Source organism: Medicago sativa, chromosome 4 (genome assembly GCF_051527215.1).
Source record: "Medicago sativa cultivar Bolivia chromosome 4, Bolivia_mono, whole genome shotgun sequence".
Lineage (NCBI taxonomy): Eukaryota > Viridiplantae > Streptophyta > Magnoliopsida > Fabales > Fabaceae > Medicago > Medicago sativa.
Window position 1 is genome coordinate 59131637 of NC_140752.1, and position 17190 is coordinate 59148826.

General features: G+C 30.4%; 1 protein-coding gene and 2 non-coding genes across 3 annotated transcripts; 2 read left to right on the top strand and 1 right to left on the bottom strand.

Annotated features, from left to right (window-relative positions):
- Window positions 1–4046: 4046 nt before the first annotated feature.
- Window positions 4047–5472, bottom strand: LOC146930268 (zinc finger protein ZAT5-like). Its single transcript, XM_085701851.1, has one exon. The coding sequence runs from the start codon at window positions 5102–5104 to the stop codon at window positions 4217–4219; it is 888 nt and encodes a 295-aa protein (XP_085557977.1). The 5' UTR covers window positions 5105–5472; the 3' UTR covers window positions 4047–4216.
- Window positions 5473–8929: 3457 nt separating this feature from the next.
- TRNAS-GCU (transfer RNA serine (anticodon GCU)) lies at window positions 8930–9011 on the top strand. Its single transcript has one exon. It is a non-coding gene; the product is annotated as a tRNA-Ser (tRNA).
- A 4919-nt stretch (window positions 9012–13930) lies between these two features.
- On the top strand, window positions 13931–14012 carry TRNAS-GCU (transfer RNA serine (anticodon GCU)). The gene has a single exon. It is a non-coding gene; the product is annotated as a tRNA-Ser (tRNA).
- The last annotated feature ends 3178 nt before the right edge of the window (window positions 14013–17190 follow it).

A 17190-nucleotide genomic window follows, 5' to 3' on the forward strand; every position in this document is an offset into this window, starting at 1 on the left:
AACAATGTTAGAATTTTTTTAATCTATGTAATTTTAGTGAATTTAGTTAGGTTTTGGTTTGGTAAAAAAAGTTAAATTTTTATCAGCCAAAATTCTAATATTAATCTCACTAATGTCATGAGTTTTTAGTGGTTTCTAAACGGCCTAGGATACAACTCACACACTAAATGTTAAGGAGTGGATAATTGTGGGTTTAAATTTGCTTTCAACATATCAAACATCCTTGCAACTACATATCATATAAGACGTATTTACGTGACCAATGTCATGATATTTATTAACTTTTTTTAATATCATTATGATGACATATTTCATATCAACATGCAACTCTTTTTATTCCTTCTTAAATCCTTTATAAAAACAAATTTTGGCTTTAAAATGAATTTTGGGGAAAGAAATAGTGATTTCAAATTTTAAAAAGCATAAAAAATCAAAGTTTTCTTTTTTATATGTATATGATTTTAATATAGTATTTTACGGTGACAATAAACATTTTTTTTAACTCAATAAAAACCGTTTTTAAATAATGGGTAATTAGAAAATATAAAAAACCATTTTATGAAGAAAAAAAAAAATTTACTCAACAAACAACCAATTTTAGTTCATTTCACAGGATAAAAAATTATATAACATTTTTCCCAATATGGAGTATAGCAAACTTCTACAAAAGTACTATATATTCTCTCTTTTGCTATAATTTGTTGACGTAATTACAAAAGTAGGACTAAAGTTCTTCATTCATATTCTTTTTCTTCAAAAGGACATTGACATCTAAGCAGATCCTTTGGTTGGCATTCCCTCGTCGTGACTTGTAATTAGGCAACAGTGGCCATTTGGAGTAAGCAAAGCAACCTAGTGAAATGCTTAATTAGTACACAACCCCATCACTTGTTTATGAATTCATATTATATTAAGGAAAATTTCTTGTTTTTCTTATTCATTGAGGATTAATAAACAAGATTGGTGCGTCTTATTAAGGAAAATTAGGCTTTAGTGGTTATTGCTAAGCTTCATGAAGAAATATTGGTTTTGTGTAACTATATAGGTTGGTTCAATCGATAAAGATTCGATCTAATCAAATTCAACAAAAATCAAGGTTGAATCACGTTTCTTGTATGAGGACTAGTTCGTTGATAGTAACTTGTTAAAATATTTGTAACGTAATTAGTTTTGAGATTTTTTTTTTTTGACTCTATCAAGTTTATGAGATTGTCCTTGTCTGTGAAGAAATGTTGGTCTGGTGTAACTACATAGGTTGGTCCAATGATAAAGACTCAATCGAAATTCAACAAAAATTTAGGTTGAATCACGTTTTTCGTATGAGAAGTTCGTTGGTAGTAATACATTAGAATATCTGTAATGCTAATGAATTTTGAGGTTTTTTCCGACTCTGATAAATTTCTTGTCTGCCTCGCCTAAAAAATTCATTAAAAAATGAAAATGAAAGTTGAGTGAGTAGAACTTAAAATAGGGGGTTTTTCTAGAACAAGCAAAGTAATGCTTTATGATTGTAGTGATAATAAGTGTCTAAGTACCTTTTCTTAGAATAATTTTAGTATAAATAAAGTATAGTTTATAGAGAGGGAGAAGGTTACATGACAAGGAGGGAAGCTCCCCAACTCCAACTACATGTGCTAATGTCAATGAGTGATTTCTTCTCTCATATATTTCTTATACATTCGGACACCTCACGCAATGTATGTGTCCACATGCTTAGCTTACCAGCATTCCAAAAAAACGTGCACATAACTAACTTTAGATAAGTGGTGGCCACTGTAAGTGACTTTAAAGTCTTCCTTCTCTCTCTCTATTCTCTCTCTACATTGCTTGATTAATTAATTTAATCTCTCACTTACTAATATGTGATCACATACATGTATGCCCTCCTTTCAAGTTATTACTCAAATTAATATCATTTGTATTTCATTTCTCATTATTATAGAAGAGTGGATAGGAGAAATGTTTTTTAAATATGTTAAGCTAGTACAACTAAATAAGTATCGAAGAGAATCGAATTTGAGATCTTGAGATGAACACACTCCAAGATATTAAGTCAACACCATCATACCAACTCAAATGAGTTCTGTAAATGAGAAATGTTGTTACTCCCTCCGTGGCCTATTTTACAGAGATTAAAAAAATTATAAATAAAAGAGAGAAGTGTTTTTTTTTTCTTTTCAAATTATCGTTATTAATTATTAGTGTATAATATCGTAAATGTAAGTGAAAAAAATAAAATAAGAGTGATGCACATAAAATTAAATAGATAGTACAATTGAAAAAAAAATGCATTAAAAACTAAAAATGACACTTCTTTTTGGAAAAATTATCTTTTCAAATGTGACTTATTTTGAGACAGAATGAGTATTTTGTTCCTCTAATGAACCCTTGTTATAACGCGGACTCGAACTCGAATCCACCGCAACTGCTTTATGGTGCAACAATTGTAAGAGATCTTATTACAATTAGGAACCACTTTGGCTTTGTGCATCTTATGGTCTCTTTACAAGCTTAGGATTTTTGAAACGGCTATAAAGTTAATCTCTTAGTTAATTTTAGAGAAGAATCTGATTTTTGATATGTAGTATTAGAATGCTTACTTCAGAAGTTAAATCTGAAATCTTGTTATGGGGAAGAATCACATATCAATTCTTCCAACATCATATTAGTAGAAATGTTGTTATTCATCTTGTCCTTTTCTCTCATCCTTCATTATGTGATCTACATAAATAAGGCTGAATTTAGTAACTAGAAAATAAAAAAAAGGTACGTATTGGTGATGGGTCCAATTCCAAATAGTGGACATACCATCGTATAACTCCCCTAATAAAATGTCTGTGGCTTGAAAGTTAACTGTATCTTTCTTGGGAGCATCAACTTTTTATGGGCTGGAACTCCCACGACAATCCCTAAGCTAATTATTGATTTCTCATTTTTTATTCATACCACTATTATACAAAAAAAGAAAGGTATATAATTAAATTAAATTAAATTTGACTTTATACAGTATATTTTATAAATATATTGAGTTTAGGAACATGCTGAGTAAGAACAAAACATATTGCTAATTAGGTGAAAGTGATTAGATATTAGTTTAAAAGCTAAGACCAATCATCATAAGAGGTAGCCTGGATCTTGAAATATATTAGGATACATTAGTACTAGTGTATTTTATTTAAATAATAGTCTCAGATAGACATCTAACCATATAAATTGAAGGATTGATGTAACTATTTTAAAGTGAAATTTTTTACCTTATAATTAGCTAAAGTAAGTAATTACTCTAAATTATTCAAACATAACTTTTTTTTAATATTTATTATTACCTGCATATATTTTTGGTAAATCTTTGTAAGAGTAAGAATGTGCTTAGGTTCAAACAATCATATTTTAAATTACATATATCAATGTTTACTATGCAAAATATAAATCATGAATATATTAAAATATATTAATTGATATTTTATTTTTTGTCAATGTTATCCTTTATTTCTTAAAGACAAAACTCACATTATACGTTAGCCAAATTCATATTCATAAATTGAAAGGATAAATGGCGATGGGTGCATATGGAAGTGGCATATACAGTTGCTAATCCTTTATTTATTCTTGTCATTAATGAAAAGAGTGGGAGTGGGGTGGCCAATGTGAAAGAGAGATAGATAGATTGAAAGAAAGAGATCTTTTAGCTTTATTATTATTATAAAATCAAAAGCACACAAATGGAACCTAATCCATACAACACAAATTTGGTTGTGGTTGTGGTGCTGCCAAACCCTAGCTAACCATATATGCCCATCTTCATGACACTACACTCACTCCACCTAAATACCCACATTCACACACTTCTTTGATCTTAATTGAGTTTTGTACATCACTCTCTATTTTTCCTCAAAGAAAAGAAAAAAAAATTGATATTAAAAAGGCCAAAAAAAAAAAAAAGATGCTATATCACTCACTTTTCGTGAATGAAAGGCAAACACCACAAACACTAACCACTTACTTACTCAAAGTATACCAACTTGAACAATTTTGCAGATCAAATATATCAAAATGGAAACTATTATTATTAAACCAAAGAATAATTCAAGGGAATATTGGATAGTTATGAATAATTGTAAATTAAAATAATGCTATAATAATTCACATTGATAAATCATTAATCAAAAATAAAAATAAAAATAAAAACTCTTCTTTCAATTAATCCCACCATTGCCTAATAATGGCAACCCACCAAAGCCGGAGCAGCAGCCATCACCATTGATTTTTGTGTAGCCGGAAACTGAAACTTTGTTTCCCGGATATCCTCCTCCGGTGCCGGAAGGTTAAGATCCAATTGTAAAATATTCCTTGGCCTAACTCCTTCATCCGGGGCCGCGACAGCCGCGGCGTTTGCCACTGATGCCCTATGCCTCCTCATGTGTCCACCCAATGCTTGTCCGGATGTGAACTCTGAACCACAAATGGAACACTCATGAATCTTGGCCTTGTTCCCATTAATAGCTGCTTTCAAACCATGATGATTCCCCATTTGGAAAGAAACCATGGGCCCACGAGGTTTCTCAGCTTCTTCAAACTCATCACTATTCGCAACCAGGTTAACTGATTGCGAATCATGTGATGAAGACTGTGGCCGAGGCTGCTGCGGCGGTGATGATGGTTTCTTCTCCTCCGCCATGATTTTAGGCTTTTTGTGACTTGCCCTGTGACCACCCAAAGCTTGAAAAGATGGAAAAGTTCTGTTACATGTTTTGCATTCATAAATATACAAACCAAGTTTTGTGCTAGTATTCTCATGAATCTTGGCCTTATTTCCATGACTACCCTTTTCCCTTTTATTCTCATCAACAAAACCACCATGTTGCTTATGATTTCCACCTTGAGCAAGAAGAATCAAACACTTAGCCAAATCTTCTTCTTCATCATCATCTTCATCTTCTTCAAGATCAATGTTGCTGTCATCACTTGAACAACTAGATGCCATAGCAACAACACCACAAGGAGACAAAAATCTTAACCTCTTAGTACGTTTTCCTTTGGCTATGTAAGTTGCATCTTTCTTAGCATAACCCACCATCTTTTCCTCCATAACAAACTCTTCCATCTCAATATTAAAAACTCACTTATAACACTCAAAGTAGAAGCAGTTATAACAAGAGAAGAAACAGACACACACAAGTAAAAGTGTGTGTATGTGAGAGTGAACAAGTTTAATGTGTGTGTTGTGTATTTATATATATATTTTGGGAGAGAGAGAGAGAGAGAGAGGAGTTTAAAGTTTAAAGCCGTCCTTATAATTTTTGTTATAACAGCAAGTCTGTCACACAAAATCTTCCTTGCGTTTCTAACCTTCGAAGTGTTACTAACAAGAAAAGTTGTTTTGTTTTGTTTTGTCACGCGCTTTTTAATACAATTCTTTCTACGCTTTCATCATAACCACACTTTTTAGCTCTCTTTCTGTTTCACTTCTACTTCCACTAGCTAGCTACTAACTATTTTCTGTTCTGTTTTGCCTTTATTATATGCTACTATTGTTAATTCATATGAGTGTGGCTTTTGTGAAACGAATATTTTATTACAAAATAAGATATACATGAGTTAGAAAAAAGAGATATACATGTGAAATTAGGAATACATATTCTACATTTTTTTCTTTTTAATAAATGTATGATACTTTGTGTCAAAAAATTAAATGTAAGATACATTATATATATAGATGAATTTCACTAAAGAATGAATTATTCGAAAGAAATCAAATTTAATTTTTTGATGAAACAATTTTTGATTGATTTTATTCATCTTTTTGATCGAACTTTAGATTACCAAGTCTCATTCTCTTAAAAATTCCATGATTAACACAAAAAAATTAATTTGATGATAAAGGCGAATATAATATAAGATAAACTATGTATTATCATTTATCATATATTTTCTCTTTATTTCAAAAAAAAAAAAAATTGAAGGATATTTTGTATAGTAAGTGTAACTAAAAGTCTCACCTTGAATGAAGAAGTGAAAGTTGAGAAATACATAAACTTAAGTTTTTTTTAAAGGATTTTTTTTTTTGTTAAACACACTATCAACACAATTGTGTGCAAGGAAGGAATAGGATACGAAATACAATGTTACAAACAATGTAGTATGAGTAAATATACATAAGGATACACCATAAGTACTTTAGACCTAATATCTTTAAATTTTGGGTAAAGTTATAGTGTTTAATTTACTTGTGTGGTTGTTTTTGGTCCAATATCATATCCCTTGATTCCCTTCATGACCCAATAGAGGGTGAAGCATAAATAAAATATAGAATAAGAGATCTATATTTTTATGAATTAAAATATATGTAATTTTTACACAATGATGAAATTTAATCATTTAAATAAATATGATATATGTAATGTGTTTGGATCTCATGTCAAAAGCTAACTCAAATAATGATGGTACCGGCTTTGATACCATCTCCTAATTCGAGTAGTAAGCTCAAAGGCCGAAAGTACTCAAACATATGTATACACTTAACAGCTCATGAACCTGAGTGATGTGGTACAAACAACAAACTACGTACGAACAACTTCAACAATAATTATATCATTTTTAATTGATAACATGTCTATGATTTAGTATTGAATTTTGTTGTTGCAAATATTATTGTGAAACTGAAGTAAACTATATGTTATTATGTAATATTAATACACCGTAACTTACATGTAACCAAAAAAAAAAAAAAATACACAGTAAACTTACTAATTGTACTAGTACTTTTAAACAAACTATAGGTTAGCGTAGTTTCTACGTGGACCGTATAAAATTTGATTAGGTTTGAAATTAGAAATGGAGATAAGTGGCAGCTGAATGTGATGATTTTTCTGTGGGTAACAGATAAAGTGGAAAATTCTACGTGAGTTTAAAAGAGTTGAAAAAGAAAGGTTGGTATTAACGTATAGAGTCGGTTTCATTACTCTCTCTTTTGCTTAGACCATTAGACCAACCAAATAGAGGTGTAACGATTTATGCTAACCCATTTAAGCAAAGTGAGATTGCACGTTAAAAGCATGTCAACCCTCATAAGTTCATCCCTGATTAAAGAAAACTACTAATCTATTTGGTATGATTAAAGATTCGGTAGCTTTCAAGCAATCTTTGTAAACAAGAAATACTTTATACTCTTATAAAATTAATTAATTAATTAGTAAAATGCATTTGGGAGCATCTGACCTGGGTTCAGAGGAACATTAAGCATGTACATTAGAAACTCTTTAATTTAATACTCGGTAAATTAATAAACTCTCTAAAATAATAAATTTATCCGGTCCCGACTTGGGCCAATGTAAAAAATTGAAAAACTCGATAAAATAATAAGATAATAATTTTTCGGGAGATCCCTTTATAATTTTCGGTCCCAAGAAAATCATAAATTAATAATTCATAGAAACTGAAAAAAAAAATATTAAGAATACATTGAACACATTTGTTCCTTTTGTTTACATTTACTGCACTTCAAAATTCATTATTGATTTCCAATGCATATGAACACAGTAGTTACTAATTTACGTTGAGTTCCAAGGTTCGCTGCAACGTAATTCTAAGAGGCATAGACTAATTTGCCTTTTTGTTTGATATGTACAGTATAATTACTTAAAAACTCTTTAAATTAATAATTATTAATTTATCGATAAATTAATAACTCTCTAAATTAATAAATTTCTCCGGTCCTGATATTATTAATTTATAGAGTTTTAACTGTATATTGTTTTGATATTAGTATAAATTAGAGGCTTCGAGAGAGAGAGTGAAGAGAGATTGGTTCTCATGTAGTGGTCCTATATTTAATTGATTAATTAATAAAATTAATGTAACTAATAACATATCATTAATTTTAGGTCAATCCTTTTAAAAAAATATATCATTTTAGATCAAAATCACTGACTTGATCATCTCCACTAACTATAAGACATATGGTCCACTAGTAGGTAACACACAAAGACACACAATCTACACCACTAAGAGTGAAGAAATGTACTATTAAACAAAAACAAATAATTTTCAGTCGATAGTTTCCCACAAGGTTCCAATTTTTATACATTTCCACTCCCTTAATTTTCTTTTTGATATGCAATTTATCCCCTACTATATATATTAGTCCGTATTCCCTAAAAAAAAAAAATATTAGTCCGTATATATCTGCAAAGTCAAATTTTATCTATACACCATGGCATTTTAATATATTATCACCACATATCATACTATAATCGCAACAAATATTTCATTAATGATGGACTTAGATCTAAAGTAGTCTATTTTTTTGTCATGTAGTTTAGTGGTTAGAAATTCTTCTTTTTAAAGAGAATAAGTGTGATGTTCGGGGTTTGAACCTTAGTCCCTGCATATATCATGCAATGTCCCTGTCAACTAAATTAAGTTCATGGGGACAAAGTAATCCATTTTTTAACCGTAGAGGTTTAGTCTAAAGGTAAAACAATAAATATTGAATCAGAAAGTCACGGGTTTGAGTCTCACAAATAATTTTAAAGGGAGATAAATGTATGCGTCTTTATAAATGTAAACACCTTTACAAGTATATACACATTTGCTTTTTAAAAAAAAAAGTATATACACATTCGTAAAAGAAAAAAAAAACATTTTGAGTCTTTTCATATCTTAAACCAAGATTATATCATCCCATCCTAAATTTTTATTAGAAAGAAAAAACTAGTCTAGTTTCTAGGTTATGTTTAGTTGACCCACTTCTTATGATACCCAACTATACATAGTGAAATACTTGCCAGAGATCAAAGTTCAAAGGACCCAACCATATGAACGTATAAATACATTAATTAATGAAGGTCACGTAAGTAGGAAATTAATTACAAAGTTAAGTCTTCAATAAAATTTAAAATACGTAAACTTAAACACAGTAAATAACAAAGTCGCTTTGGCCGAGTGGTTAAGGCGTGTACTTGCTAAGTACATGGGGTTTCCCCGCGAGAGTTCGAACCTCTCAGGCGACGTTTTGAAACTTTTTTTTTTTCCTTTTTTCTGAATTTTCATCACTCGGCATGTTTTGCTTGTCTTTTAATTCTAATCATAGATTTGGGCAAATTTGCTTCTGATTGAAAATGTGAAGGGTCAGTTAGGGATTTAGGATATTAGTTTTTTTACTGAAGATTCATTTAATACCAGTTGATTAAAACATCATACAAAAAACTTAAATATACTTGTAGTCCTCTATTATAATAAATCATCAATTTTGATCTCTTTTTCTTATCTCATTTTTCATTAAAAAAAAATCAATTTTGATCTCATTTTTATTTCTAACTACACAGTGCACTCTCAATCGGTAAATTTAAGAAATTATAATATATGTCAAAAGTTAATATTGTTAAACAAATATAAAAATAATTAACCTAAATAAACTTATTATAAGTAGTCAAAATCTTTATCATTTAAAGGAAATTGCCACGATCTCTAGTTATTTATCAATGATTCATCACAAAGCCTCAAATGTTAACCGTCTAACCGCAACATGTTTTAAGTCGCATCCGATTACTCAATATTTTTTGCCCAATGCTTGGAGAGAACGTTTTCAATGTGACAAGAGTGATTCTTGAAATCTTCATAACGTATAAGAGCAACATCGAGTGAGGAATTAAGACTTTTTTTCTTATGAGATAAAAAATGCACAATCTTCTCCATTATTTATTTGTCTCCAATTTTTAAATGCATTTGAATTAAAAGGATTTGATTTTTTAGTAAATAACCCTACATACTTGTGTAAAAAAATTGCAAATAAAATTGGGGGAGACCATCGCCTCTACCGATTCACCTACATAATAGTGTAAAAAAAAAATTAAAACAAATTTATATCATATAGAACCTTCTTCCGGTAAGTACTCTACCCACGTAGGCTTCAAATAAACACTACATATTAGTGTAAAAAAAATTCAACAAATTTAAGGAGGGTCATGGCCTCTGTCTGTCCCCTTCTAACTTCGTCCCTATTAAGTGGAGAATCCTCCGAAGATGCCACCACACCCCTCAAATAAACATATTTTTAGAGAGGGTCTTATATGATCATAATATTTAAGCTCATCACTTAGGCATTCAAAAAAGATAAGATTACATGATTAAATTATGTGTATTTTAAAAGAATTAAATGATATGTATTGTTTTGTGTGTGCCCTCACGCTCAAGTAATTACTTATTTAGGTCTGTGACCATCCATGTTTTTTTTTTCTTCTTAATATACTATTAGAAAATACTTGGGTGGTCACAGACCCAATACATGATATTTAGATACAACCAATCACAGATTTACATGTAATAAAATTAATGAGAAATTTCTCTAAAAAAAATAATAGTGAGAAATAAGGAAAGGAAGTCACGTTGGGACGTGGGTCTGTCATGTTTCTCCTATTGCAAACCAAGTAAAATTCACATTCATTCAACAGCTATTCTATATCCAAACCAAGTAAAATTGATTGGAAATAGGAAGAAAAAGGATTTCGATTCTTAGCGTAGCAAGTTGAATGTGGTAAGTTGTGTAGTGTGAGGCACGTAATGTGAGGAATGAGGATTAGATGCTGCCATAAATTCATACTCTCATATTGATAAATATAAATTGTTCTAATGATCGATATAAAGAAGGATAAGTTGTACTTGTCAAAAAATAAAATAAAATAAAATAGAAGGATTTGTTGTGGATCAAAAAGTATAGCATGCTCCTTTATCTCATTTTGAGAAGAGAAATGTGAATTTGCAGCCTTTTACAACGAAAGCCATGCTATAGTATTAACTTTAAATTAATATCCAACGTCTGAAAGACGTAACTTGAATAAATATTCTCGTATGGTTACATTTTTTCCCTAATGTACTTGACGAGGACCGGAAATGATTGTCGGTGCACAAGACATGATAATGAGTGACTCTTGAAAGTTTTAAGGCAAATTGAATCACATTGGAATGAGAGAGATCATGAGACTGTGGTTGAAGAAAGGTTTATAAAGATAATTTTGTATTATCTATACTAATAAGATGCATCTTCTTTTTGATAGTTTGTTACTCATCAGTTAAACGTGATTGACTTGGAACAATTTAAGTATGAATAATCTTTTGGAAAATTTCTCGAAAAACTTGCGAGTGAAGACAACATACATTGAAATGACTTGTGTTGCTTTGTTGAGTCAATCAACAATACTTAAAAGTCATCTGAATGTTACATGTATAGCTACATTTATTCTTCTAAAAACTATACTAATACTATGCATAATTTGCTTTAAGAAAATAAAGAAAATTAAGATGAACCAAATGCATATTATTAATTAATTAAGGGAAACCGTAATAATTGGGACACCGACTACTAAATAATTGAACTTAATACTCCAACTCCACTTGAAGCCTTTAACATTTCACACGTCACTGAGTGAGTGAAGCTCGTGAACCACTCATGAGAACAAACAAGTTGATTGCAGCTAAAGCACTTTCACCTTCAAGTGTATCTGTTTTCTTGAAAATGAATGAATGAATGAATTGTTAAATAAATTTGATTTTTTGTTTTTTTTTTGCATTTTAATTTTCATTGGTCAGCAGAAAACGAATTGCCACTGAAAACAAAAGCTTTCCTATTATTATCCACAACCATATCAGTTAATCATATGCCAATCCCATTCAATCCAAGATAGTGACAGGCTTAAAAAGATTCACTTTATTTTTTTCTAGTTGGGAAAATTCCCACTTCACTTGCATTCTTTTCCTTACCGTCAAAAAATTAAAGCATTTCTATCCTATTTTACTTTAGTGGTATTTAAACAACTTTAAAATACAATATATTTTTAAGATAAAGAGGTTTATAATATTCTATGAAGCACGAACACTTCTCGGATTAAGCGTGTTTCGGTGTTGAACACGTGTCGTGTCCGACATCGACACGACACCGACACTTATAATTACATTAAATTATGTGATTTTCTTAAATTAATAACAGTGTTACGTGTCAGTGTCCGTATCGTATCCGGTATCCATAACGGTGATTCATAGATAACATTTCATTTATAATGACGTGTTTAATATGTGTTGGAATCTCAACAAAGATACTGACGCTAGCAAGCTAAAGATTACACCATCTTACCTAAAACACGAGTTGCTTCATTGGCATATCGCCTACTAAACTTAACATAGGAGTTATAAAAATAAAAGAGGAATCGTCTACAGTCATCTAATATAACACCAACTTACAGGCATCCTCTCTCTTTTCTGTTGTGAAGTACTGAAACAACAAACTTATAGCTTTATAAGATTTTTCTGTGTGTATAAGTTTGAATGTATTCAAGCTTGTGATTTCCCTTTTAATTTAAAGATATTGAGACTGTTCAACATGAAATTTGTCAAATTTATTTCCAGACATCGATTCATATCCAAGCAGGCAACAAAATGGGAAATTGCATGCAGATACGAGAATCCTACATTATGTCATTGTCACAATTCTAAAAGCATATATACAAAAAGAGATTTTAGACCTCCAGTCACAATTTCTCTAGTATCATTCACGTCAACCTAACATTTAGCGCAAGCTAGTGTTCATCCGCTATAGATCGAGACCAAGCTTATTCAGAGACTTAAACGCTGGACTCTTTGAGAATTGTATGGAGCTTTCTTTTAAATCATGTCAAAACTGTGCATGCGTACGTTACTTATTGGAAAACCAATATGTGGGGAAACAAAAGTAAATCACAAAGTTATAGAAAATTGTTCATCTTCAAAAAATGCAGCGAAAAGTGAAAATCACATAACATATATGCATTTAAGTATGGAAGAATTGAAGATCATGAAAAGGATAGAACTGTTTTAACCCATAGTTTTCTACATATATACCACAAGCTAATCTTCCACCGGCATTTCCAGTGCTCAAACTAAGTTCATGTCCACCTGCATAAGTACGAGCAGATGCAGATGAGACCAAAGTAAAAATACTGCAGTTATTATTAAGACATCATACTTGATATACAAGACTTCAATCTCTACATGAGATATACAATAATGTTAGAAAGAACATGAACAACCAGTTTCATATTCATGTCATTCCTCCCCTGTGATATGTAGCCATTACCTATTGTTTGGTGTTGAAACAAAAACAAATAATTTTTAGTCGATTTTTTTTTTTTTGAAGGAAAATAATTTTCAGTCGATAGTTCCCACAGGGTTGCAATTTTTATTTTTTATATATATCCATTGCCTAATTTTCTTTTTGATATACAAACTGCTAAATATATTTGTCCGTATGTATCTTCAAAGTCAAATTTTATCTATACACCATAGCATTTTGATATATTATCACCACATACCATACTATAACCGCAACAAATATTTCATTAACGACGGACTTAGATCTAAAGTAGTCCATTTTTTAACTATAAAGGTTTGGTCTAATAGTAAAATGATAAGTATTGAATCAGAAAATCACGGGTATGAGTCCGATTAACGATTTTTTTTTTTTTTTGAAAAAAGAGTCCGATTAACGATTTTAAAGGGAGGTAAATGTATGTATCTTTGTAAATGTAAACACCTTTATAAATGTATACACATTTGTAAAATAATTTTGACTTGGAAGATCTTTCATATCTTGAACGGGTAAAATAATTTATTAGAAAGAAAAAAAAAAAACTAATCTATTTTCTAGGTTATGTTTAGTTGACCCACTTCTTATTTATGGTACCCAACTATATATAGTGAATTACTTGCCAGAGTTCTAAGTTCAAAGCCGATTGGTTCCTTCATATATGAACGTATTAATACATTAATTAATGAATTGTTCAGTCACGTAAGTAGGAAATTAATTACAGGACGTTAGGAGAAGTCTTGAATGAAATTGTATACAAAATTAAGTCTCAATTAAACTAAAAATACGTAAAATTAAAACCATAAAAATAACAAAGTCGCTTTGGCCGAGTGGTTAAGGCGTGTGCTTGCTAAGCGCATGGGGTTTCCCCGCGAGAGTTCGAACCTCTCAGGCGACGTTTTTATTTTTCTTTACCTTTTATTTTAACTAGACTTTTCACCCGTGCTGCCGCACGGGTCATATACAATGTAAATGTAGTAGGGAAATGCAAAATTACATTGTATAGTTCCAACTTAATATTCAACTGTCATAACTTTAAATTCAATAGTAATTAAAGTTTTTCGTGTCTACGCATTTCGGAAAATTTCTTTAAACACTACTCCCTCCGGTCACTATTATAAGCAAAAATTCACTTTTTAGATTCATTCAATAAATGATGTATGTAGTCTATATATAGACCACATACATCATTTATTTAATGAACCTGAAAAGTCAACTTTTGCTTATAATAGTGACCGGAGGGAGTACATTCGAAGAACTATCAATGCAAACACCATGCGATGCCAGGTCTATTAAAAAATAAATAAAATAGAGATACAACGTTGCAATCAAAATCTTCCTAATACACCCTTTGCTAACATTTGGATCTTATGATTTTCTTTCGGGGGTATAATGACCTTATGAAAAAAATTAACACATGAAAATGGAATATATTGAATTTTTTTTGGGGAATCATATATTAAACTTATTTGTTTGCTTTGACAATAAAAAGAAAATTAGATGCAAATCTGTTAGTAGCATCAAGGATCTATATCAACAAATTAAAAGCAAAATTTTTGTTGTTAAAAGCTTAATTTTTTTAAACGGAGTTGCCCTACAGGTCAAACATACTATAATTTACCTATTTAGTAGAGACTACCTAAAAACACAATTACACACAATAAAATGAGTTATAATAGTATAACTACTTCAACGTTAAAAAGAAACCACAACTTTAGAAAATGAATTAAAACGATTTACAACTGAATTATAGGACTTGTCTAAATTATTGCAATGGTTATTGTATAAGATGCCACCAATAGATAACTAACAGATACTACATTTTAGTCTCGCAGAAGTATCACATCGCTTAGCATTCTCAGTATTAATAACTTGCTCCCTGCACTAACCATACATAATTGTCCAAATATATGTATATAAGTCGTCTTTTCATCTAACGAAATAACAATTACATGACAAAATTGTAATTAGAACCTTTCATGGTAACCAAAAAAACAAAAACTTTCATGAAAAAAAAACGCACAAATATATATGCTTAAAAACCTTTCACCCAATTTAATAGTAAATACATTTCATTTCAGATATTTTTATTTTTTTTAACCAAAGGTAGTGCAAAGCACACTACTAAACTTCATTCAAATAAAAAGAAGGCATACAAAACAAAGAAAAGTGGGATATGGCCGAAACCTTTTCAAAAGTTGGAAAATCTATAATTAGGCATATAATGGTAATAAAAGCTAAAAATGACAAAAATTAAATATAAGACGGGTTGATGGCCATCTCTAAAATCTACCAAAGCTTATGGTGACTTGACAGACCTTCACAAATTGGAGGACTTAATTTTCCTTTATTGTTGGCAAGCTCTTGGTTTCTATATATTCCATTGCCTTCTAAATAAGTTTTACCTAAAACAAAAACATAATTTTCTATAAAATTAGCATCTCCAAAGGACCACCTCAACAATAAAACAAAGTTATTTTGGCATAAAGTTTTACGTCTTGCTTAAATTTTAGTAATTGAGTGTGAAATTATATTGAAAAAAGGGGAAGTGCAGGAGTAAAGGTTTTGTAAAAGAAGTGAAGGCCTTACAATGCCAAAATTACTCATAACTAAGTTAAGAAAAATGTTTGCTTATTCTTCAAGGAAAAATCGATTGAACCTTTAAAGCCATTTTTAAATTTGCATGTGTAGAAATACTTTTAGCTTATGTTACCATAACCATTCTTCTAAGTTTTCTTTTTTATTTATTTTCATGTTATTTATATTTATAAACTCTAAAGAAGAAAGAAGCAACAAAATTATTCTAAAGGGTATCTTATCTGTTAGTGTTTTCCACTCCATATGAGCAAACTTTATATTTGCTGGAAAGCACAATGAGGCTTAGTTTACTCCAAACAAAGTTCAACGATGTATATATAAACAGGGCATGCACATAGTCAACGTCAAACTAAATTTGTATAAACAGTAAAGTAACTATAATTACCAAAAAAAAAAAATTGTACTCAACTTGACATGAAATGCACTTGACAACTAAGAAAATTCTGCTAAGATTGTGTGCAATAACCTTTAAAAAAGTACCAAAAAATTTATGCATAATTCTGCAATTTAATATTTACATCGTTCATCATTCTTTGCTAGTTGCTCATTTTGGGAACATAAATTAGGTAGGAACTAACCATAAACTTAACTTCATTAAACACGGATTTGTTTGGATGCGGTTACCATAAGTTTCAGGTGTTCAACTATATGTGCAGTTAATCACGTCCAAATTTGTGGTTAATGAATTTCAACACACACACACACACACACACACACACACACACACACACATATATATATATATATATATATATATATGATATATCCTATTAACCATCTAATTAGCTACATATTTGAACTACCTTAAACACTTAAAATGCTGTCATGGAAATTGTCTAGATTTAGTTCATCAAATAACACATCTAATGTAGCAATACAAAATCAGTTCAAGACTTCATTGCAATGCAGTTAAAAACAATGTTTTAACCGTGGCCGCAGTACAAAGTGCAACATCAAGATTAATCTTGATGTAGTCACGGCCCTTGATGAACCTGCATCAATCATATATGACAGTAATTTATCATAAATATCAAATATCGCGAAGCTTACTTATATTTGAAGTAGACGATTTGGATATGTTTTGGTAACAACAGGACTCCATTTGGTATTAAGAAGAACGATCCAAGTATAAGTGAACCAAGATTCACATGAGAAAGCAAGAAACCATGGAAGTGTCATGGAGGAAGATTTTCTTGGTTGACCATTCTGCAAATGATAGAAAGCTAAGCAGAATAAGAGCAAGTTTATTATATTTGAGATTCTTTAGAGAACAGAGAAGTTTGCTACTGCTATATATGCTACTATCTTAATCATAGGATAAGATAACATTTTAATCCATCAATTTGGCATTAAAAAAAATCGTAGGACTATGGTTTATATGCTACTGCTATATATGCTACTGAAGCCTCATGATAAAAATCCATCTCCTACATCATCAAGGCTCCACTCATTTATTGACAGTAGCATATATTTCAGAG

Coding starts and splice junctions, on each gene's coding strand:
- LOC146930268 (XM_085701851.1), bottom strand. CDS start 5,104: ATGGAAGAGTTTGTTATGGAGGAAAAGATGGTGGGTTATGCTAAGAAA.